Source organism: Portunus trituberculatus, chromosome 45 (genome assembly GCF_017591435.1).
Source record: "Portunus trituberculatus isolate SZX2019 chromosome 45, ASM1759143v1, whole genome shotgun sequence".
Lineage (NCBI taxonomy): Eukaryota > Metazoa > Arthropoda > Malacostraca > Decapoda > Portunidae > Portunus > Portunus trituberculatus.
The window spans coordinates 14,944,069-14,969,779 of NC_059299.1; the positions used below are offsets into that span (position 1 = coordinate 14,944,069).

The 25,711-nt window shown below is 39.0% G+C and overlaps 1 protein-coding gene across 1 annotated transcript; it reads left to right on the forward strand.

Annotated features, from left to right (window-relative positions):
- On the forward strand, positions 1-21,391 carry LOC123519405 (negative elongation factor B-like). The gene is made up of 12 exons (XM_045280685.1): positions 1-130; positions 1,900-2,061; positions 2,313-2,411; positions 3,519-3,707; positions 4,319-4,501; positions 5,259-5,515; positions 5,993-6,155; positions 6,666-6,740; positions 6,859-7,009; positions 7,465-7,646; positions 17,253-17,414; positions 21,254-21,391. The coding sequence occupies exons 2-12, from the start codon at positions 1,957-1,959 to the stop codon at positions 21,389-21,391; spliced, it is 1,704 nt and encodes a 567-aa protein (XP_045136620.1). The 5' UTR covers positions 1-130; positions 1,900-1,956.
- The last annotated feature ends 4,320 nt before the right edge of the window (positions 21,392-25,711 follow it).

The window sequence follows — 25,711 nt, forward strand, 5'->3', positions numbered from 1 at the left end:
TGCTGACGCGTGTATTTAGGCAGCAGTAAGCCCGTCGTATGGCCTTTCCTGGGTGGCTTGGGTCTGCCTCCCTTAAGCTTTTGGTGGTGGCGGCCTATAATTCATCCACTCACCACGCCGTCCACAGAAGGTTATTGTTGTACAGTAGCCGCGGAAAGCTGCAAGACCAGACGCCTGTTAATCCCCTTGATAATAGGTTTATGATGAATGCACAGTTCTATTACCATATTGTAACCTGAGGGTGACCGATTATCCTAGGTTAGGTATAACTTGTCATGCATTTCAAGGTCAGGTGTTTCCCCAGCTGTGGAATGGATAGTTCAGGCTCCCTCCTCGGTAAAGGCCCTTAATGAGCACTATTTGAGGAATTTATATATATATATATATATATATATATATATATATATATATATATATATATATATATATATATATATATATATATATATATATATATATATATATATATTTTTTTTTTTTTTTTTTTTATGAATTTATTTAATTATTTATGTAAAAGTTTTGATGCACTTTTAAATAATGTGACATCACTCTGTGGCAAATCATTCTGTTGCCATTTTCCTCTCTTCCCACCCTGTAAGGAACAGAGAATAAATATTAAGAGTTGTGTGGCTATTTTTCCTATTTTTGGGGTGTAGAATAGAGGTTAAATCTAAAATACAGTTAAATACTGCCTCTTACCTACAAAGATAAATAAGGAGCTGCTCTACTGCTGCTGTTTATGTTGTGATTGGGCACCATGCTGTTGATCTTGATGCTGCTGGCTTTCTTTTAACTAAACATATATACCTAATGAAATTAAATGTAATCTTACCAAACCAAACCTAACCTGAATATGAAATATGTAAGCCAGTACCTAATTTTTTAGAAATAGCTGATGCTGTTATTATTGATTTGTGACATACAGTAAAACACCAGTTTTTTGCAATACAGTTATTGGCTCATTTAAAAATTTTTTTTTATTGGAAGCTATTTCTATGGCACAGGAAATTTGTACTCGTCTTATGATGATAATTCATTCCAAAATTGCTATTGGAAGCTAAAAATGGTCATATGGCAAGATTATTTTTAGAAATCAATTATTGACTCCTCAACTTATGTGTGTTATTCATTCCATGACAGAGCTCATAACTTGATTTACTCGTACCTCAAATCAATTTTGCCATTGAAATTAATTGAAATGTTTATTAACTTGTTGGAGTTGCCCAAAAACACCTTTATTAATATGTTGTACATTTTTAGATAATAGCAAATGTTATATGAAACATGATAACATCTAACAAAAGAGAATATAAAGAAACTGGTTTTATAAATTGTATTTACCTTTGAGATCAGATAACTTCAGTACTGGAAGATGCTGGGTGGAGGATATGGGCACAGGACCCATAGTCAGACAAGAGAAATTTAACTAAAAACTGCATAAAAGAAGACAAAAAATATAGCATAGCACAATATATGCTTTCAGAATTAAGAATATAAAATAGAAAAAAAATTCTTTGGTCATGTAGCACACGGGTCGTAAGAGGAATATGATTTATGTCAAGTATCCCATTGTCTTGTGTGTTGAACTGTGATATGAATGCTGAAATATTCTGAAAATTGATGGATTGAGTTCTGTCAGCATTGGGTTTGTATTGACATGTTGATGATAACCTCAGGGAGCAATGAGGTGGCACCCTTATTAAATCAGGAAGTAAGGTTAATTAGAATGTTCATTACTTGTGTTATGATAGATGTGAACAAAGAATCTAGAGTTTCCAGCTATTCAAATTGCATTTGAATTCTTTTGTTGTGATTGACATGTTTTACTTGTTAACTTTACTATTTTTTTTTTATTGTTCCTTTACTTCTGATACCTTAATTAATGGCAATATTGTACAGAGCACACTGCATTAGGCTGTCACCGCCTGAGGGGAGGACAGCAGCAGCAGCATCAACATGGCTGGCTTTGGTTTAGAGGAGATTGGAATCCCTGGTGGAGTTTACCTGAAAGAATCCCTGACCCACTGCACTGACCCACTCAAAGCCATTGAGGAATTCCAGGTGAGACACAGATGACCTTGGCTAGAGGGATGGAGGGTCATTGTAGTCAAGTAATTCTTATTTAGTAGGAATTGGCCAAAACCGCCTTCACGCCAAGATAAATTCGGCTATCGTGTTTTCGGCTATGGCGCGGCTATTTCGGCCCCAATTGGGCGCGATAGCCGAGGGTTAAGTGTATTTTTGCTATCCTTGTTGACCCTTTTGTACTTGCCACACTAGGCAGAACACTCTAAACATGTGTGTCACTGCAGGTTGAGAATGGCATCCTGCTCCCGTCCCTGCGGCCGATGCTCCACCTGTTGGATCTTCATGGTGTCAAACGGCTGGACTTCCACAACTCAATCATGGAGGTGAGTCGGGTTGGTGTGGCAGGACCAGGGTGGCTGGATCAGCTGCTTTAGTGTGATGAGTGGTGACAGCAGCAGCGGCAGTTGGGGTTTGTCTCTCAAGGAAGTTAAAATGGGATTGTGATTGAAACATTTTACTGATTTTTGCTAAGTAAATGGGCCAGGTGTTTTTATTAATGTTCCAGTAATGTGTGAGGAGTATCCATCCATTAACTTCCAAAGAGTGAATGAGCTTGGTTTTCTTCCTAATAGCTTGTTGATAGACTTTAGTGTTCTGGGTATTTATGTTAATTTTAATTTACCAGAGTATATTTGCATAAAGTGTTTAAGACAGACACCATTCCATTAAGAATGCTGAATTGATTTCTATGAAAATATGTAATGTGATTATTGTTATATTTTGTCTTTCCTTTTACTTAATCTTTATTCCTTTCTTCAACATCTTACATATGCAGTGTTCCTTGTATACTCATGGATTTATTCATGGTTTCACATACTATTTGCATATTTTTGCCAAAAGTCCCCACTGGCTCAGTCTTTCAGTTCAGAGAGGCTGGATTATTCACTCACTTGTCATAAATTTTATATAATGAAGGCATATGGTGGAAAGGTGTGTTACTGAATATGAAAATTTGCTATATCCAGAGAGAGAGAGAATGTAGATTTACGACTGCCAGTGACCTTGACAACAGCCCTCCTTCACCTCTCTCTCTCTCTCTCTCTCTCTCTCTCTCTCTCTCTCTCTCTCTCTCTCTCTCTCTCTCTCTCTCTCTCTCTCTCTCTCTCTCTCTCTCCTCTATATATATATATATATATATATATATATATATATATATATATATATATATATATATATATATATATATATATATATATATATATATATATATATATATATATATATATATATATATATATATATATATATATATTTATAAAAAGTCTTGATTGATTGATATTGATAATATTGTATAATTTCCTTTATATGTATTTGTTGACTTTTTTCATTTTGTTTTGGTGAGATTATAAAGAATTACATGCACATGTGAGTGCATGGGGTAACATTCAGTTTGCATCTTTCCCTGACTGCTGATGACCTCTTTCACACAGGAATTACGAGATAAGCTGATCTCTCAAATCAGTGAGTTGGGGAAGAGGGAGGGCAGGGAGAGGGACCGTAAGTTAAAAGAGCTGCTGACCAAGAGTTTCCCTGTGATCAAGATTAAGGCGCTGCGACCGGTGGTGATGTGCATCCTGAAACACATGTCACATGTGGAGGACAAGTACCTCAAGATCCTGGTGAGTAGGAATCCTGCAGGTTATAATGGTGCATCCTTCAGCAGTGTTCCATCACCTGTGTTTCAGATATCCTTGTTAAGTGTTGAGTAATGTGCAATATACATTTTTCATAATTTTATCTTTGGCCATGGAGGTGATGGAGTTTTCTTCAGGTTTGTTATGTTTGGTTTTCTCTCCTTATGCATAAAATTTATATCTCAGGTAAAAAATTTTCATTTACATAGTTAATCACAAGTGTGCCTATTTGAGTGGCAGTCTTTTGAATTTATATATTTCACAATAAGAATTCACCTTAACTTGGAAAAGTATTACATTCATAATCTGGGAAATAACTGGGGTGAGCTGTGTGGAAGTCAAGAACTCTTTAGTTTGATGTATGATTTGCTGTGTGACTAATGGAAATTATTTAGCATGTGCATAATGCAGTGCCTGTTTAGAGCTACTGTCTTTTGTGTTAGTGCAATAGTGATGACTGACACTGATGGGGAAGGCAACACTGTATAGCAAAGTGCAATGGAGATACATCCTGGTGATGCTGTGGTAATCAGATGGTGATGACTTTGTGATATTAAGACAGTGATTAGTATAAAAATTTTGTCATGGTATTGCAGGTGAGAGATCGAGAGCTATATGAGGCATGTGACACAGAAGTGAAGCGACAAATCTGGAAGGATTCACAGGCTCTCTTTGGAGACGAGGTTTCTCCACTCCTCACCGGATACATCACCAGCAAGGAGGACACACTCTTCAATGTGGAGAATCTTAATAATCTTTTCTTCAGTCCCTCACCTAAGGTAAAGCATCATACCTACATATGAAGACCTTGAGATGAGTCCTTTTGTTTCCTGGAGCTGCTCATATTGTACAAATATACAGCATATTTATAGTTGTTCAGTTGTGTTTCTTTTATGTCAATGAACATATGTCATCTGAAGATGCTAAGAAAAATCTCTCTCTCTCTCTCTCTCTCTCTCTCTCTCTCTCTCTCTCTCTCTCTCTCTCTCTCTCTCTCTCTCTCTCTCTCTCTCTCTCTCTCTCTCTCTCTCTCTCGTAAAGTCGTCAAGAGCAACAACACTGGAAGGCAAAAAGGCTTATTGGAAGTGACAATGCAATATCACTTGTCACTATTCCAGTAGAAGGATGTTATTTAGATAAAGGTCCCTCTGCTTTGCTTGAATGTCTTTACCTATTTTGCCTTTCAAGTGATCTCTTACTTTCATATAAATGCAGGAACATCACTTGCTACAATGGAAACTGAAGACTGTTTCTTGATAAAGTCTTTGTATTTTATATCAATATTTTACAGCCTTACTTAGAACACTCTTTACTGTTCCTCCACCTAAATTATACACACTACACAATACTTTGCCAATAGCCATTGATAATGATCCTCATGAAAATAGTAGGCAAGCTCTGCCTTAGTAATATCAAGTAGCTTTCTTTGATACTTTACTTAGTAAGCAGTGTACAGTGTAATAAAATCAAATAGTTTAGCAAAGGCATAAAAGAATGTTATTTGAAATCCCTTGTACATAATGACCCTCCCAACAGGCAAGACGGCAAGGGGAGATGGTGCAGAAACTGGTACACATGATTGGAAAGAATGTTAAGCTGTACGACATGGTGCTCCAGTTCCTGCGCACACTCTTCCTACGCACACGCTTCATCCATTACTGCTCCCTGCGTGCTGAGCTCCTCATGGCACTGCACGACAAGGAGGTGCATGACATTATTGCCGTGGATCCTTGCCATAAGTTCACCTGGTGCCTGGATGCCTGTATCAGGGAGGGCAAGGTGGATGCCAAGAGGTAGGCAAAATGTACTTGTGGTTATTTATGATAAGAATTTTCTCCTTTTCTATGTTAAAGTAGGTAAATCTCAGTTCTCTGATTAGTAATATTCCTCTAAAACAAATTCCTGAAATGGTATCCACTGTGGATTATGACTTTGTTTCCCACTTAGTAAATTTTTATATTTGTATTTTTTATTTTTCTGTTTTAAAGACAAATTTTCTATTGATATTTCTGGACATGGATATTGTATTGAATATTTATCTATGAAGTATAAGAGAGAAGAATGAGTCATGAAGTGAAGATTTGTCTTGTCTGTAAATGTTATGGTGTTCATATGTAGAAGCATATGATGAAGCGTGCTCTCTCTCTCTCTCTCTCTCTCTCTCTCTCTCTCTCTCTCTCTCTCTCTCTCTCTCTCTCTCTCTCTCTCTCTCTCTCTCTCTCTCTCTCTCTCTCTCTCTCTTAACCTTTTTTCCCACCATTCCATTCCAGGTCGAGGGAACTTCAAGGGTTCCTGGACAGTATACGAAGAGGCCAAGAGCAGGTTCTGGGTGACCTCTCCATGATCCTGTGTGACCCATATGCTATCAATTTCTTGGCTAACTCGGTGGTGCGTCTCCTGCAGCACCTCATGAACAATGAAGCAATGCCCAGGGTGAGGACAGATTCTGCTCCAGGATATAGAAATTATGCTAAAAATAGGAATCAAAGTAAAAGTTCAAAACCTTCACAACACATGTAAAAATGTTTATACATTTCCAGACCAAGATAGAAATATATGGTTTCATCTTCCTCCTATTACAAAATATTAATCACACTTCTCACAACTAAGGTATCCAGAATTTTATTCCAGAGCAAGAGGAGATGGTTAGACAAAATCCTCATAGCAATGTTCCTGTTATCCAGCAATTGTTAGATAATGTGTGGAAATCTGGTTTTGTATCTGCATCCTGTGGGTTTGCTTTGCCCTTTCCTAGACATCCTTCATAGCAGCATTACAACACAGAGTTGGTTAGCTCTAATTAGACAGTTCCTGCTTCCACTAAACATGAAAAATGTTACTATAAGCCTCATCGTACATAGTGTGTGTGTGTGTGTGTGTTTTTCTGAATTTTGTTATTTTCTGCCTCTAAATGTCTATGAACATTTCCTTTCTTTTTCTCAGGATAACTCAGTGCTGGTGTTGATGCTCAGGATGCTGGCACTGGGTCTGCACAGCTGGGACATGATTGAGAGCCAGGTGAGATTTGACTTGTGGGAAATGGGATTTATGAAGAGAAGGAAGAAAGTGATGATATGCATATGTTTACTGTATTTCCTTTGTACACTGGTATATCAATCTATATTTATTTTTTCAGCTGTTCCGGGAGCCCAAACTTGATCCCCAGATAGTGACAAAATTCCTCCCAGCTCTGGTCTCCCTCATGGTGGACGATGATGTGCGACGCCTGAATGCGCGGTTACCCCTGGATGAGAGGGAGTCAGCCATCACCATCATTGAACACTCTGGTGAGAGATGACCATCTTGTGTATGTGTTAGTGGTAACAAGAATGCAGAATGTGAGAAAAGAAAAATCCCTCTAATAACTCGGATTTTTAACAACTCGGATGGGCATTCCTTCCAAATTGGTCCAACTATGCGGAGTTTACTGTATATGTATGTGTGGTAATGTATGTGGTTATGTTCAGCTTTGAATCTGGTTAACAAAGACTAAATTATATAAACAGGTTTATAGAAATATGAATTTTCTAGTATTATGCATTTCTTCTTTCACTCCCTCACCATTTGAATGGGAGAAATAAAAATAGTAAAATTCTCAAACACCACAGAAAGTTTGCAGAAAGATAGGGAAATATAAAAATGATAAAGAACAAGCATTGATCTGATTGTAGATTAGTGCTTTTTGTGTTTGATGGGTCACATAGTTCTCAACACCTCCATTGGCACCATCACCTGCCCACAGGTCCACCTCCGGACGCTTACCAGGCCTACCTACAAGAGAGCAGTGTGGCATGTATCCTGGCCATGTACTACACTCTGCACACAGCCACACGCAAGGACAAGACAGCACTCATGAGGGTCCTTGGGACTCTTGCTACATGTCATCAGGACCGTGCCTTCCAAGATACTTTCCTGCATTCCTTGGTTAGTGTACTACCACCTCCTGCAATTCACAAAGTCATTTGAAAACAGAACACTCATTTTTTTATCATTCGCATGATTGCTTCATTCATTAAAGAGCAAGGCCACAAGTGAAATGACAAAGGAAAGTTGATGAGTAATAGAGGGGAAAATAAAGCTAACAGAAGAAATTTAAACTGCACAATGAGGAAATGCCAAAACAGGGAATTTCTCTCTCTCTCTCTCTCTCTCTCTCTCTCTCTCTCTCTCTCTCTCTCTCTCTCTCTCTCTCTCTCTCTCTCTCTCTCTCTCTCTCTCTCTCTCTCTCGTGTGGATAAGCAACAAAGGCCAACATCACCTCTTTGGGTAAGAATCTACACACACACACACACACACACACACACACACACACACACACACACACACACACACACACACACACACACACACACACACACGGCCCGGTAGCTCAGTGGTTAGAGCGCTGGCTTCACAAGCCAGATGACCGGGGTTCGATTCCCCGGCCGGGTGGAGATATTTGGGTGTGTCTCCTTTCACGTGTAGCCCCTGTTCACCTAGCAGTGAGTAGGTACGGGATGTAAATCGAGGAGTTGTGACCTTGTTGTCCTGGTGTGTGGTGTGTGCCTGGTCTCAGGCCTATCCCAAGATCGGAAATAATGAGCTCTGAGCTCGTTCCGTAGGGTAACGTCTGGCTGTCTCGTCAGAGACTGCAGCAGATCAAACAGTGAATTACACACACACACACACACACACACACACACACACACACACACACACACACAGCAGGAAGAGGAAAATAAAGGGATTACGCAGAGGGAAATGGTAAAGGCACTAAAGGAAAATGAGTATGTGGTGAGAGATATTGCTGAAAAGAAAAAATGTGTGATCATAATAGGATTGCGGGAGGAAACTAACAGGAACTGGCAGGACAGAAGGGATAAGGAAAATGACAAGATTAAGTCTTTACTGAACAAGATCTCTGTGGAAGAAGAGGACCTATATGCTGAGGTAGAAGAAAGTGTGAGATTGGGAGCTTTTGAGGAAGGCAAGAATAGACCATTAAAATTGAAATTAAAGTCTCAGGTGGCAGCGGAGGCCTTGTTGAGGAGGGCTTGGAAACTTAAGGACTCTGAGGAAACCAAAACAATTTACATAAGAAGAAATATGTCACAAGATGAGAGAATGAAAATGAAGGAGCTTGTAACTGAAGTGAAGGAGAGGAATGACGAAAGAACAGAGGAGGAAAAGACCAAGTTTTTTGGAGGATGAGAAATGGGAGGCTAAAGAAGTGGTGGATAAAACAGACGGAATAGGCATTACATGGAAGAATGAGACTAGGAATGGAATAAAAGTGACTTACACGAACATAGATGGATTTCTGTCTAAGAGGCTAGAATGTATGGATTACCTAAGAAATAACGAACCGGACATAATGTGTGTAGTGGAAACAAAGCTAAGGCCGAAATAAAGCTAGACTGGTTTGTTGTAAAACACTACAAAGTATGGAGAAATGATAGAAAAATAAAGGAGGTGGTGGTATAATGGTTCTTACTAAGGAAGATCTGATAGTGAAGGAGGTGAACTATAGTAAGAGAAATGAGGAAGTGATAAGTATGCTTATAACAGATGGCAAGAGGGACATTAATATTATAACAGTATACATACCACCCAGAACCAGTGCTTGGGAATATGAACAGTACCAAATGGTGATGAGAAATACTCTAGACAGAATGAAGCAAGAACTCATCAGAAAGGATAGAGTGATGATAGTTGGAGACTTTAATTGCAAAGAAATAGTGTGGGAAGACTACGAAGTGGTGAATGGTGGTGAGTGGGCAGAAGAATTGTTAAAGGTAGCAACAAATAACTTGATGACACAGTGGGTGAGATCACCAACAAGGTGCAGGGGACAAGATGTTGCAGCAAGGTTGGATTTGGTATTTACCAGGGAATCTCTAAAAGAGGAAATTGAACATGAATGTCCCTTGGGGAAAAGCGATCATGATGTCCTAAGCTTTGAGCTGGATACAGAATTAAGCACGAATAAGATTGTGGAACGCAGGAGGAAAAATTAAATTATACTAGGGCAAATTATAACCATATAAGGGAGTTCTTTAATGAAATTGACTGGTCCGTGGTATACCAGGAAAGGGATATGCAATTGAAATACGATAAATTTATGGATTTGTATAACTCTGCTGTGAAAAGTTTGTGCCATATTACAGAAAGAGGACTTTAAATAATAAACAGTGGTTTAATAGAAATTGTGAAGAAGCAAAAAGAACAAAGAAAAGGCATGGAAGAAACTTAAGAAAACAGTGATGTATTATCAAGAGAAGGCTACAAAACAGCAAGGAATAGATATGTTGAAGTAAGGAGAACAGCACAGAAGGAATATGAATAGAGGGTGGTGGATAACTGTGATAGTGACCCAAAATGTTTTACAAATTCATAAATGGAAAACTAAATAAAAGGGAGGCAATAGAAAAGGTAAAAAACGGGGAAAAAGTATATGAAGATGCTGGAGAGATAGCTGAAATTTTGAACGACAACTTTTGCAAAGTGTTTACAAAGGAGGAGCATTTTATGGGAGGAAGGCCTACGGAAATAAAGCAAATGCAGGACATCATGGTTACTAAGGAAAATTATAAGCAATCTGGATATTAATAAATCAATGGGGCCTGATGGCATATCTGGGAGGTTGCTAAATGAATGTAAGGATCAATTGTTGAACCCCATATTTGATATTGTGGATACCTCCATACGAACAGGATTAGTCCCGAAAGAGTGGAAAAGAGCTGACATTGTGCCTATATATAAGAATGGTAGTAGAATGGAACCGCTAAATTATAGACCAGTATCGTTGACTAGTATATTGTGCAAGGTATGTGAAGAAGTAATTAAAGCTAAGTGGAGTGAGTATCTAGAAAGTGAAAACATTCTGAGTGAAAGGCAGTTTGGTTTCAGAAAAGGAAGATCGTGCGTATCCAATTTATTATGTTTTTATTCAAGAGTGACTGACATACTACAACATAGAGAGGGATGGGTGGATGCTATCTACCTGGACTTGAGAAAGGCCTTTGATAAAGTACCACACAATAGACTGATGTGGAAACTAAAGATGATTGGAGGAGTAAATGATAAACTAGCAAAATGGATGGAAAATTACTTAATGGGAAGAGAAATGAGAACAGTGGTGAGAGGAAGGAAGTCCGAGTGGAAGAAGGTAACCAGTGGAGTTCCACAAGGGTCAGTGCTGGGTCCCATCATGTTTTTGATTTATGTTAATGATATGCCAGTAGGAATTGACAGTTACATGAACATGTTTGTGGACGATACTAAAATTATGAGGAGAGTAAAGAATGTGGAAGATTGTAACAAGTTACAGGAAGATCTTGATAAAATATATGAGTGGAGTAAAGAGTGGCAGATGGAATTTAATATAGACAAGACCCATGTTATGAAAATGGGAAGAAGTAGATACAGACCAAACAGGGATTACAGGCTGGGTGATGAGAAAATTAAAGAGACCAATGAGGAGAAAGACTTAGGAGTAACGTGCAAAACACTTTGTCACCGGAGAAACACATTAACAAGATTTTTGGAAAACATACAACATGCTTCAAAATATTGGCCTTGCATTCCACTACCTAGATGAAGGAATGATGAAGAAGATATTATGTACCTTAATAAGACCCCAGTTAGAATATGCAGCATGTGTCTGGTCACGCATATGAAGAAAAATGTGAAGAAGGTGGAAAGGGTACAGAGGCTGGCAACAAGGATGGTACCAGGACTCAGGGAGTTAGACTATGAGGAAAGACTGAGGAAGCTGGGGCTGACCACATTAGAAGAGAGAAGAACAAGAGGAGACATGATAACTATGTATAAATTGGTGAACAAGATTGACATACTGGACAGAGAGTTGATAAAGGTGACCACAAGTAATCATCTCCGAGGACATGGAAAAAGCTAATAAAGGACATCTGTCTAAATGACGTGAGAAAATACAGTTTCCGCATCGTAGCATTGATAAGTGGAATAAACTGAGCAGTGATGTCGTTGACGGTGTGTGTCAATCAGATGAAGAGAGATATGACAGGAATGGACAAGGAGACAGGACACAGAGAGCTTAGCTCGGGCCCTGTAATACACAAATAGGTAAATACACACACACACACACACACACACACACACACAAGTTTATAAATTGATCACGGAATGGACCAAGTGGATAATGAGAAACTGATCCTGAGAGAAGAATATGACATTCGAAGTACAAGATCACATAGTAAAAAGCTGAGAAAGGAAGATGTCTGAGATGTTAAAAATATAGTTTCCAAAGATGTATTGAGACTGGAACAGTTTGAATGAAGAAGTAGTGTCTGCAAGAGTGTGCATACAAAAATAATTGGATAAGTGTAGATATGAAATGGGCCACAGAGCTTAAAGAGGCCCTGTAAAACTACAACTAGGTAAATACAACACACACACACACACACACACACACACACACACACACACACACACACACAGTCTCCATATAGTCATGTTAACTGTTGATTAGCAAAATAATGTCCAGGAAGGTGAATATAAACTGTAGCCTGCGTTTGAGCCATCAGCTGGTTTGTTTACATCTGCGAACATGGCGGCCGTGAACTCGAAAGATGAATCAGACTTCACAGGATTTCAAGGAATAATGGAGAAGAGCGTTTATGTGAAGAAAATTCTGGAGTTGGAAGGTAAAATTGAAAAACTGTTTGAAAAGTATGGGGCCTGGAAACGAGTTATGACAATGTAATGAAAGAGTGTGCCGATATGAAGAAAGAAAATGAAGTACTGAAAGAGGAAGTTTAGCTAATTAAAGTGAATTTGACAAATGTGGAGAATCTTTAGGAAAAGTGATGGAGAAGCAGGCTGAATGGAAAAAAGTCAGGAAGTGGAAAGAAAGGAGGTAAATTACAAAGTTGCAAGTCTGGAAAAGGAAATCAAAGAGTCTGGGAGAAAACTTTGGGCCTTGCTGAAATTATAGATCAACAGATCATAGAAGAGAAGATTGCTGAGAAAGTGGTGAAGGTTATTAAGTCAAATGAGACATTGGTGAGGGAAACTGTAGACAAAAAGAGATGTGTGGTGATATTTGGTGTGGAGGAGGATAAGACACCGAGTAAAATGGAGAGAGAGAAAACATAAAAAGGTGATAAATAATATCATTAATGTGGTGCAGGAGGAGGAAAAGATCTAGTACAAGAAATAGAGGACTTCCATAGAATTGGAAAGTTCACAGGAGAAGGTATGAGGCCAATAAGAATCAAACTTAAGTCACAAAAGGATGTAGATGAATTGGTGGAGAAGTCATGGAGGCTAGCCCAGCAGGAAACAACAAGGAAGATTTGGTTGAGAAGAGATCTCGGTGAAAAGGAAAGAGAAATGTTAAATGAGTTGAGAAAGGAGGCTTTGAAAAAAATGAAGAGAGGACAGAAGAGGAGAAGAAAGAATTTTTCTGGAGAATCTTGGATATGAGACTGAGGAAGTGGTTCATAACCCAGAAAAGTACAGCAAGAAAGGACTAAAGAAACTTACATATGAGCGGAATGTAATGTATTCCAACATAAATGGAGTGATATCGGGATTTTAGAACTCAACGATTACTTGAGGACAAGAACCCAGATATTGTGGGTCTTACTGAAACAAAACTGAGAGAGGAGAAGACCTGATGATGGTTGGAGAAGGAAATATAATGTTTGGAAAAGAAATAGAGTAGGTAAGATGGGAGGAGGAGTGATGTTGCTGGTTAAAAAGATATAAAGGTGGATCAAGTGAAAGAAGGTATGGGAAAGGCAGAAGTGCTAAAGATCAGAGCAGAAACTAATGAAGGAAAAAGAGGCACTACATAGTGGTGTACGTACCACCTAAGACAAATGCATGGTCAGTACAGGAATATGAAGAAATGATAAGTGATACAGGAACATGTCTGGAAGAAATGTTGGGTGGCTGTGAACGAACTATAATGATGGGAGATTTTAATTGTAAAGAGGTGTGTTGGGAGGACTGGTCAATGGAAGGATCAGAGACAACATGGGAAATACACTATTGACACTGGCAATGGAAAATGTGTTAACTCAGTGGGTCAAAGAAGATACTAGGTTTGGAGGAGAGGGAGCATCGTCAAGACTGGACTTGGTCTTTAGTACAGAGCCAATGGTCATTGAGGAGATGAGGGTGGAGTGCCCTTTAGCAAAGAGTGATCATGCAGTTTTGGAGTTCAAGGTGATAGATGAAGAGAAATCTAGAAGAAATGAAGAATATAAAGTGGGAAGATGGAATTATGCCAAGACAGATTTTGGAAACCTAAAGAAATTCTTTCAAGAGACAAATTGGATGAAATTCAAGAGTGCTAAGGAGCAAATGAAAAGTGGAAGGAATTTATAAAAATATACAAAGAAGGTGAGAAAAATTTGTACCAATAAGACAACATAGAGAAGTTGGAAAGCAGGACTGGTTTAACGATAGATGTGAAAAGGCTAGAACAAGAAAAGAGGATGCATGGAAGAGGTGGAGAAGGAAAAGACGGATTAAGCAGTGGGAAAGTTACAAAAGAGCAAGAAATGAATATGTGTTGATTAGAAGAGAAGAAAGAAAGAAACAAGAAAAGGATATAATTGATAAATGTAAAGACCAACCAAGGCTTTTTACAGACATGTGAACAACAACATCAAAAATAGAGAAAGTATTGAAAGTTTAGAAGTAAATGGAGTATGCAGTGAAGATCCCAGGAAATGGCAGAGGCTATGAATGGATGCTTTCGGAAGGTATTCACAAAGGAGACTGCTTTTGACAAACCACTGGTAATGGAACAGAAAGGGATTATGAAGGAGTTTCAAGTAACTGTGGAGGAGATCAAGAATATGATGGGGAGTTTAGAAGTGAGAAAAGCTGTGGGACCTGATGGGGTATCAGGATGGATTTTAAGAGAATGCAGGGAGCAACTGGCAGAAAAAGTTTGTGAAGTAATTGATGCCTCATTAAGGGAAGGTGTAGTGCCCCAAGACTGGAAAAGAGCTAACATTGTCCCAATTTATAAATCAGGTAACAAGAGAGACCCATTGAACTATAGACCAGTGTCACTTACAAGTGTGGTAGCTAAGATGTGTGAGAGGGTGGTGAAGAATAGATGGACAGACTTCTTGGAGAAAAATGACATACTTTGTGAGTGTCAATTTGGTTTTAGAAAAGGCGTTCATGCACGACAAACCTGATATGTTACTATTCGAGGGTGATAGATGTAATACAGGAAAGAGATGGTTGGGCTGATGGAATATATCTGGATTTAAAAAGGCCTTTGATAAGGTACCACACGGAGACTGATCTGGAAACTTGAAATGGTAGGAGGAGTGCATGGCAGTTTACTAAAATGGATGGAAGACTTTTTGGTAGGAAGAGAAATGAGAACAATAATTAAGGACAGACCATCAGAATGGGGCTTGGTGGAGAGTGGAGTTCCACAGGGATCAGTGTTGGCACCAGTAATGTTCGCGGTCTACATAAATGACATGGTGGATGGGGTGTCCAGTTATGTGAGCCTATTTGCAGACGATGCAAAATTGTTAAGAAAAGTGAGATGTGACAAAGATTGTGAACTACTCCAGGAAGACTTGGACAGAATATGGAAATGGAGCTGTACATGGCAAATGGAGTTCAACACGACAAAATGCAAGAAAATAGAGTTTGGCAAGAGTGAAAGAAGAATCAGGAGTATGTACAAGATAGGAAATGAAGACATAAAACCAGTCATGAAGAAAAAGACCTTGGGGTGACAATTACCAATGACCTATCGCCAGAGAGACATATAAACAAAATAATTGGAGAAGTATTGAACTTATTGAGGAACATAAGAGTGGCGTTCGTATATTTAGATGAAGAAATGATGAAGAAAATAATTACTGCAATGATAAGACCGAGGCTTGAATATGCAACAATACAGTGGGCTCGAACTTAAAGAAACACATAAGGAAACTAGAGAAAGTACAGAGGGCTGCAACAAAAATGGTGCCTGACTTAAGAGATTTGACTTATGAAGACAGACTGAAAAGAATGCAACTTCCGACCCTGGAAAACAGAAGAGAAAGGGAGACCTGATAGCAATATACAGAGTGATGATTGGCATGGAAAAATGGATAGGGAAGATCTGTGTATGTGGAATGAAAGAATGTCGAGAGGGCATGGGAAAAACTAAAATGGCCACTTATAGGAGAGATGTGAAAAATATAGCTTCCCTCATAGAAGGGTGGAAGCATGGAATAGTTTAGACGTGGAAGTGGTCAGCAAAGAATATTCATGATTTTAAGAAAAAGCTGGACATTAGTAGATATGGAGCGGGACACACGAGCATAGCTCTTTTCCCGTATGTTACAATTAGGTAAATACACACACACACACACAGCTCAGTGGTTAGACTGGCTTCACAACAGAGGACATTTGATTCCCGGGGTGGAGATATTTGGGTGTGTCTCCTTTCACGAGTAGCCCCTGTTCACCTAGCAATGAGTAGGTACGGGATGTAAATCGAGGAGTTGTGACCTTGTTGTCCTGATGTATGTTGTGTGCCTGGTCTCAGGCCTATCCGAAGATCGGAAATAATGAGCTCTGAGCTCGTTCCGTAGGGTAACGTCTGGCTGTCTCGTCAGAGACTGCAGTAGATCAAACAGTGAAACACACACACACACACACACACACACCAGGAAAAGATGGACTCGGAAGAGCCATCAGATAAATAGATAGGTAATATAAGAACATTAGAATACTAGAAAATAAAGAAAGCTGCAAGAAGCCTGGAGCTCTGCACAAGGTAGTCCCTATACAAAACATAGCTACCTTTTTTTTTCACTTATCATCTATATCCATAAATTTGTCAGCACTAACAACCTAATTGCTGAATCCATTCCATTCATCTGTCACTCTATTTGAGAATCTTAAAACTTTCTTGAGTCTAAATCTTTTTCAAGGTTGAACTCTATTTCTTGTTCTGACCAGATTAATGATTGTGAGAATTATACTTGTCAACCTTATTATTCCACTTAAGACTTTATCAGGTTCTGTTACCCTGCATCTTTCTAAGGAATTTGAATTTGAAAGCTTTAGTCTTGTTTATAAGGAATATGCCTCATCCCCTGTATCCTTTTAGTCATCCACCTTTTGTACTGATTCTAATAAACCTATATCTTTCCTGTAATATGTGGGCGAGAACTACACCTCTTAATCTATATGATGTTTAGCCAGTGCCAAATATTACCCAGGCAGAGATCAGAGCTAACTGTAACTCATAAATCTTTTAATTTGTTGAACTTAAAAGAGTTTTGTTTATTGTGTACTTACTGTGTGGGTTTCTTCTACTTATGCTAAGTACTTTGTACTTGTTAATATTAAGCTACATTAGCCATCATCCTACACCAAGTTGTGTGGAAGGTGTTGACAACCAAATCTGATCACCTATCTATCTTTGTGTGATGTATATGTGTACATATGTCATCTTTCTTCATTTGATGGTTCATATTATTATGGCTTTCTATTCTTTATGTTTTAGATTTTGCTTCATGTCTCCTGTACCAGGTTGCTGCCCTAATACCAATGGCAGATGACTTTGCAACGGAAGACTTTTGCACAGTGGTGTTTGACGAGTTCTTCTTCACCAACATCAACCGTGAGAATGTCATGCGTCACGTCATCAAGTTGGTGTGGTACATTCAAAGCTGTTGGTCTGGATATGAGAAAGTTGAATGGAAGGACTGTGATCTCTTATGGGGTGAATAAGGATATTGGAAATAAAAAAAAAACAAAAACAAAAAAAAAAATAAAAAAAACACAAAAACACACACACACACACACACACACACACAACACACACACACACACACACAGGAGTACAAAGGTCCTTTAGGAGATAGTGAAAAAGCAGGAAGAAGAAAATAAAGTGATTACACAGAGTGAAATGGTAAAGGCACTAAAGGAAAATGAGTATGTGGTGAGAGATATTGCTGAAAAGAAAAATGTGATCATAACAGGATTGAGGAGGAAACTAACAGGAACTGGCAGATAGGAGGGATAAGGAAAATGACAGGATTAAGTCTTTACTGAATAAGATCTCAGAAGAGGAAGAGGACCTATATGCTGAGGTAGAAGAAAGTGTGAGATTGGGAGCTTTTGAGGAAGGCAAGAATAGACCATTAAAATTGAAATTAAAGTCTCAGGTGGCAGCTGAGGCCTTGTTGAGGAGGGCTTGGAAACTTAAGGACTCTGAGGAAACCAAAACAATTTACATAAGAAGAAATATGTCACAGGATGAGCGAATGAAAATGAAAGAGCTTGTAACTGAAGTGAGAGAGGAATGAAGAAAGAACAGAGGAGGAAAAGACCAAGTTTTTGGAGGATGAGAAATGGGAGGCTAAAGAAGTGGTGGATAAAACAGACGGAATAGACATTTGGAAACATGGAAGAAAGAGACTAGGAATGGAATTCAAGTGACTTACATGAATATAGATGGATTTCTGTCTAAGAGGCTAGAATGTATGGATTACCTAAGAAATAATGAACTGGACATAATGTGTGGTGGAAACAAAGCTAAGGCCGAAATAAAGCTAGACTGGTTTGTTGTAAAACACTACAAAGTATGGAGAAATGATAGAAAAAGTAAAGGAGGTGGTGGTATAATGGTTCTTACTAAGGAAGATCTGATAGTGAAGGAGGTGAACTATAGTAAGAGAAATGAGGAAGTGATAAGTATGCTTATAACAGATGGCAAGAGGGACATTAATATTATAACAGTATACATACCACCCAGAACCAGTGCTTGGGAATATAAACAGTATCAAATGGTGATGAGAAATACTCTAGACAGAATGAAGCAAGAACTCATCAGAAAGGATAGTGATGATAGTCGGAGACTTTAATTGTAAAGAAATAGTGTGGGAAGACTACGAAGTGGTGAACGGTGGTGAGTGGGCAGAGGAATTGTTAAAGGTAGCAACAAATAACTTGATGACACAGTGGGTGAGATCACCAACAAGGTGCAGGGGACAAGATGTTGCAGCAAGGTTGGATTTGGTATTTACCAGGGCATCTCTAAAAGAGGAAATTGAACATGAATGTCCCTTGGGGAAAAGCGATCATGATGTCCTAAGCTTTGAGCTGGATACGGAATTAAGCACGAATAAGATTGTGGAACACAGGGAGGAAAAATTAAATTATATTAGGGCAAATTATAACCATATAAGGGAGTTCTTTAATGAAATTGACTGGTCCGTGGTATACCAGGAAAGGGATATGCAATTGAAATACGATAAATTTATGGATTTATATAACTCTGCTGTGAAAAGTTTGTGCCATATCACAGAAAGAGGACTTTAAATAATAAACAGTGGTTTAATAGAAATTGTGAAGAAGCAAAAAAGAACAAAGAAAAGGCATGGAAGAAACTTAAGAAAAACAGTGATGTATTATCAAGAGAAGTTTACAAAACAGCAAGGAATAGATATGTTGAAGTAAGGAGAACAGCACAGAAGGAATATGAACAGAGGGTGGTGGAAAACTGTGATAGTGACCCAAAATGTTTTACAAATTCATAAATGGAAAACTAAATAAAAGGGAGGCAATAGAAAAGGTAAAAATGGGAAGAAGTATATGAGGATGCTGGAGATATAGCTGAAATTTTGAACGACAACTTTTGCAAAGTGTTTACAAAGGAGGAGCATTTTATGGGAGGAAGGCCTATGGAAATAAAGCAAATGCAGGACATCATGGTTACTAAGGAAGATGTAAGGAAAATTATAAGCAATCTGGATATTAATAAATCAATGGGGCCTGATGGCATATCTGGGAGGTTGCTAAATGAATGTAAGGATCAATTGTTGAACCCGTATTTGATATTGTGGAAACCTCCATACGAACAGGATTAGTCCCGAAAGAGTGGAAAAGAGCTGACATTGTGCCTATATATAAGAATGGTAGTAGAATGGAACCGCTAAATTATAGACCAGTATCGTTGACTAGTATATTGTGCAAGGTATGTGAAGAAGTAATTAAAGCTAAGTGGAGTGAGTATCTAGAAAGTGAAAACATTCTGAGTGAAAGGCAGTTTGGTTTCAGAAAAGGAAGATCGTGCGTATCCAATTTATTATGTTTTTATTCAAGAGTGACTGACATACTACAACATAGAGAGGGATGGGTGGATGCTATCTACCTGGACTTGAGAAAGGCCTTTGATAAAGTACCACACAATAGACTGATGTGGAAACTAAAGAAGATTGGAGGAGTAAATGATAAACTAGCAAAATGGATGGAAAATTACTTAGTGGGAAGAGAAATGAGAACAGTGGTGAGAGGAAGGAAGTCCGAGTGGAAGAAGGTAACCAGTGGAGTTCCACAAGGGTCAGTGCTTGGTCCCATCATGTTTTTGATTTATGTTAATGATATGCCAGTAGGAATTGACAGTTACATGAACATGTTTGGACGATACTAAAATTATGAGGAGAGTAAAGAATGTGGAAGATTGTAACAAGTTACAGGAAGATCTTGATAAAATATATGAGTGGAGTAAAGAGTGGCAGATGGAATTTAATATAGACAAGACCCATGTTATGAAAATGGGAAGAAGTAGATACAGACCAAACAGGGATTACAGGCTGGGTGATGAGAAAATTAAAGAGACCAATGAGGAGAAAGACTTAGGAGTAACCGTGCAAAACACTTTGTCACCGGAGAAACACATTAACAAGATATTTGGAAAACATATAACATGCTTCAAAATATTGGCCTTGCATTCCACTACCTAGATGAAGGAATGATGAAGAAGATATTAGGCACCTTAATAAGACCCCAGTTAGAATATGCAGCTTGCGTCTGGTCACGCATATGAAGAAAAATGTGAAGAAGGTGGAAAGGGTACAGAGGCTGGCAACAAGGATGGTACCAGGACTCAGGGAGTTAGACTATGAGGAAAGACTGAGGAAACTGGAGCTGACCACATTAGAAGAGAGAAGAACAAGAGGAGACATGATAACTATGCATAAATTAGTGAACAAGATTGACATATTGGACAGAGAGTTGATAAAGGTGACCACAAGTAATCATCTCTGAGGACATGGAAAAAAACTAATTAAAGACATCTGTCTAAATGACGTTAGAAAATACAGTTTTTCGCATCATAGTATTGATAAGTGGAATAAACTGAGCAGTGATGTTGTTGATGCAGTGTGTGTCAATCAGATGAAAGAGAGATATGACAGGAGTGGACAAGGAGACAGGACACAGAGAGCTTAGCTCGGGCCCTGTAATACACAAATAGGTAAATACACACACACCATCACTTCATCTTTGTTTTTCAATTTTGATAAATCTTTCTTCCTATGCTTTTTCAATAATATAAGACCTCTTCTTTTCACCTTAGTTTCTTTTCAAAGTTAAACTTTTTTAACACTGTTTTCTTGGTGTAGTCTCTGAAAGTCACATTTATTAACTTGAAGTGAAGTGTTGATATTAATATGAAATTATTTAGGTTCTATATTTCTTTAATCATAGTCAAAACTAATGTCTATTTACTTTATTTGCATCATCAGGGAGAAGCCATCCAGGCTCTCTACGACAAATTCCAGGCCAGGTTACAAGAATTCCAGGACATCCAGAACCAACCCACTCCTATGACTGAGATGGACTCCCCTCTCATGGCTGTGCCCACTCCAGCTCCCATCCAATAGTTCTCTCTCTCTCTCTCTCTCTCTCTCTCTCTCTCTCTCTCTCTCTCTCTCTCTCTCTCTCTCTCTCTCTCTCTCTCTCTCTCTCTCTCTCTCTCTCTCATCCCAACCCCCTTCCTGCATTGCTTTTCTTTTCACATCACCTCTGATGACCCAAAAGACAAAACTTGAAATTTATGTAAAAATACACTTTGATAACTTACGTTTTTTCTCTCTTAGTGGATCTATATTGCAAAACCTATTCTATAAAATTTATCTCTTAGGGATAAAAGTGATGTCTAAGATATTAGTTTTTGGAATGTGTGTGTTTCACTGTTTGATCTGCTGCAGTCTCTGACGAGACAGCCAGACGTTACCTACGGAATGAGCTCAGAGCTCATTATTTCCGATCTTCGGATAGGCCTGAGACCAGGCACACACCACACACCGGGACAACAAGGTCACAACTCCTCGATTTACCTACTCACTGCCGGCCGGGGAATCGAACCCCGGTCCTCTGGCTTGTGAAGCCAGCGCTCTAACCACTGAGCCACCGTGTGTGTGTGTGTGTGTGTGTGTGTGTGCGTGCGTGTGTGCGTGCGTGCATTTGTGCCAAAAGTTCCAGTTTCTCTCTCTCTCTCTCTCTCTCTCTCTCTCTCTCTCTCTCTCTCTCTCTCTCTCTCTCTCTCTCTCTCTCTCTCTCTCTCTCTCTCTCTCTCTCTCTCTCTCTCTCTCTCTCTCTCTCTCAGTTGTTTTCCATCAGTCTTCAGCTTTTGAATCCTCTGTCCTCCCCACTGACTCCTGTGTAGCAGACTGTCAGTAGAAATAGGCCTATCAACACTTGAGGATATCTTCCATTCTGAATCTTAAGGCTGCATTTACACCAAGTTAATCAATTAATTTTATGAAGAATCATTTGACTCAAGTTTGACTTGACTTGACTTGAGACCAATCTCACTGGTGCATCTCAATCAACATTCACCAGGCAGCCTTTAAGGTGAATGGACATATAACATTAATTGAAAAAAGCAGTGTTAATTGTAAATAGCTTGCAGTATTTAATTTGGCTCACCAAATGGATTTAAGAATCTTTTTTTTTTCTTTTTTTGGTGGGGGGGGGCAGGATAAGAGGGTCAATGAAAGAAGGGTAACAAGTAAGAATACTGATTAACTCTTGCATTAGAGAGGTGGACAAAACAGGTGAGAGAAAGAAGGAAATCTTGTGCAGTGAGGTTACAGAAAGAGAAGAGGCATGCAGTTAGCATGAAAGTGGCAGTAATTGAAGATAGCAGGAGATACAACATTGCAGCAGCAAGAGAAAAGCTGAAGGCCGTCAGAGAAGAGTTTATAAGAACTTTTGAATCCTTCTTGTGGAATATCCCCCATAAATGTGAAGCATACTCTATTACACTGTACATATATACCAATAAAGCTCCTGTACAGATTTAGTAGCTAGGCTTATAGGTTAGAAGACTAGGTGGAGAAGACTCAAAACACCTAACTTCATAGAATCTATTCTAGCTAAAGGTGAGATGTAAAATATCCAGTTAGGTTATGTAAAGGACACACTGATGATAAGAGAGGGACACTTCAATGAAACTGAGGAAGGGGGAATAGTTATTTGGAACACTTGCTAGATGGAGGAATAGATTTTGAGACACTGAAATAATAAGTTTGCTCTGCGCCATTAAGAAATTTTAGGGAGGTCAAAAGCCACGTATTCTATGGCTTCCTTACGTGAATTATTTACTTCCTGAACAGATGAACATGATGAAAAGACGTGGAAAAGTGTTAAGTGGCATCAGCTTTGGAATGGATACGACAAAAAGTTTTAGATCATTGATGAATAATAAGAGAGTGGCATGACATAAGGAACACCACTATTAAGTAGTATGCATGAAGTACTATTTTCAAACTTTTAGTAATGACAAATTCATGCAGAACTTTGGTCTGGGAAAAGCATATTCAGTTGATAGTTTAAAAATGGTAACGCAATAAATTTGAGAAAGTCTCAAGATCACTTCTGTATATTTCTAAAGCAATGATACTTTCTCTACAGATTAAAATAAATTGCGGCAATATATTCATGTTATACATTTCAAATTAAACTATTCAAGCTAATGAAACGTAATAGTCTCTCTCTCTCTCTCTCTCTCTCTCTCTCTCTCTCTCTCTCTCTCTCCAGTGCTCATGCAGCCACTGACGACGTAAGCCTTGGAAGTCAACACTGGTATATTAGTGAAGGGAGCAGGAAACAAGTACCTACCAACCACCATTTAACTAGCCCTAGAGGCCCACTCATTCACCTTAGCCGTCGGGCCTCTCCACTCAAGCTCCCCATCAGCCATCATCTTCCCAGACCCTGGACATCAAGCCACACCAATGCACCAAGTAAACCCCACCCAGGTTTCTCCTGCGATCATTCACAGTTTCTCCCAGTCCTACCTCATCCCGTTTTCTTCACACCCACTCGCATCAGATCCAGTGCTTCCATTTTAGGGTAAAATACCCTAAACTAGGGTAATTGGACCCTTCTTAGGGTAGTGTTTAAACTAGGGTAATTTTAGGGTAATCTGCCGTCCTATGGATAGGTGTGCTTGGAATGGTGCCAATCTGGTGGCAGGCTGGTTCTCTATTATGTTCGATTCATGTACACAATCATCCCCGTGACTTGTATCATCCCTTCACCCCCCCACCCCATCCCCTTTCTCCCCGGTCTCCACTCACCCGTCTACTACGCGTGCACGTTTTGGACCTTCGGACGGTTAGATCACAGTTCACACACAGAGTCAGTCATTTGCGATGACGAGTCCACACAGAACAGCCGCAGTAGTGGCTGTAGTGTGTAGTCCTGTGTGTGTGTTTGGGGGTGGGGTGGGGGGGGGCAATATTTAAACTTATGTATGATAAGAGTGCATTAATCAACAATTAATGGGCAACTTCGACGATCTAGGGTAAAACACTCGAATCTAGGGTAAAATCGACAAAAAAATCTAGGGTAACATTTCATCAACTCATGGAAGCACTGATCAGATCGCCAGTCGACTCCAGATCGCCAGATGGGTTTTGCGTGAACCAGCGTCTTGAATCGACCATTGACCTAGCTGCCTCGCTTCCTCGTGCGTCAGTCAGTCAATGGGCCTTGGAGCGGAGATTCCTATCACACCACATGTCTTCCCAGGGCGTGAATCAAGTGAAAACCGACAGTGACGAGTATAGATGACCGCTCGAAATTAAGGATAAAGACAAGTTACTTTTTCCGTCGTGCCATAACAAAGAGCGTACAGACTCAAGAGAAGTAAGTGTAACAGTAAGTGAAGTTTGCAGGGAATAATGTGTAAGTGCACCTATGTAGTGTAATGTTGGCGACGTATACCAATAGCACATAGTTGTGTTAGGATGGGTCAGGTTAAATCACTAGATACAGACTACTCAGTTGTATGCTTTTGGATTTGGATCTTAGCATGCACGGGGAAGGCAGTGCATGATGAGCTGGACTATGGTATTTCATGGTCTTTTAAGAACAGTAAAACATGATTGAAAGTAGAGTATTGTATTTTATTACTATCATCCAATGCATTGGTGTTTGTAGATGTGGCATTAACACATCATTGATCGAGGGAAGGAAACCAAGATGAGGTTTTTATGTTGAGGGAGTAGAAGAATGCGGTGTAATCAGAAATAGCCATTGCGGGTCATCGTTCGAGAGAGGAATTACCTAACAAATTTACTGCCTATAGCTCCTCACCTCGGTTTCCTGTTCTATTGATTAGGGTAAGCATTTTATTAACGTGAATTGTATCCATTATGTAACATTATTTTACTTTGACGAATAATGTGAACTGATATTTAGGTTAGTGCTATTAATGACTGCATTCCATCATAATAAAACTTATTGATATCGCTCGTCCATCCATCGACAGTCCTGACAAACAAGCGATAAGTTAATGATTAATGAATGATAGGTTGGTTTAATGGCAGCTGCATGAGCAACAAGATGAATTCGCCAAGTTTGAGGGCAGGGATTCGTTTTAGGATAGTATACTCAATTATTAATAGTTGTCTTGTATGTTAATGACTTGTAACGGGCTATAGTGGAGTATTTTCGAGGATATTTCATGACGAGTGTTGTTTGCTAAGAGTTCATCGTCAATGAGAATAACAACTCAGAAATTATAGTCCTTATGGCAGAACAAAGCGTTTCAACAAACGAGTCACAGTTCCTGCTCTAATAATGAATTGTTTGTACGCCTTAGGACGATGATTATGATTGCCCTGTTTTTACTATTTTTTTTTTTTCGTTTCTACATAGTACATTGATCTGTGTCTCATCTATGCAATTTA

Excerpts from the sequence above, each read along its gene's own strand:
- LOC123519405 (XM_045280685.1), top strand. The coding sequence starts at position 1,957 with ATGGCTGGCTTTGGTTTAGAGGAGATTGGAATCCCTGGTGGAGTTTAC. Across the intron at positions 7,010-7,464 it reads CACCATCATTGAACACTCTG|GTCCACCTCCGGACGCTTAC; the intron begins GTGAGAGATGAC and ends ACCTGCCCACAG. Across the intron at positions 17,415-21,253 it reads GTTGGTCTGGATATGAGAAA|GGAGAAGCCATCCAGGCTCT; the intron begins GTTGAATGGAAG and ends TTGCATCATCAG.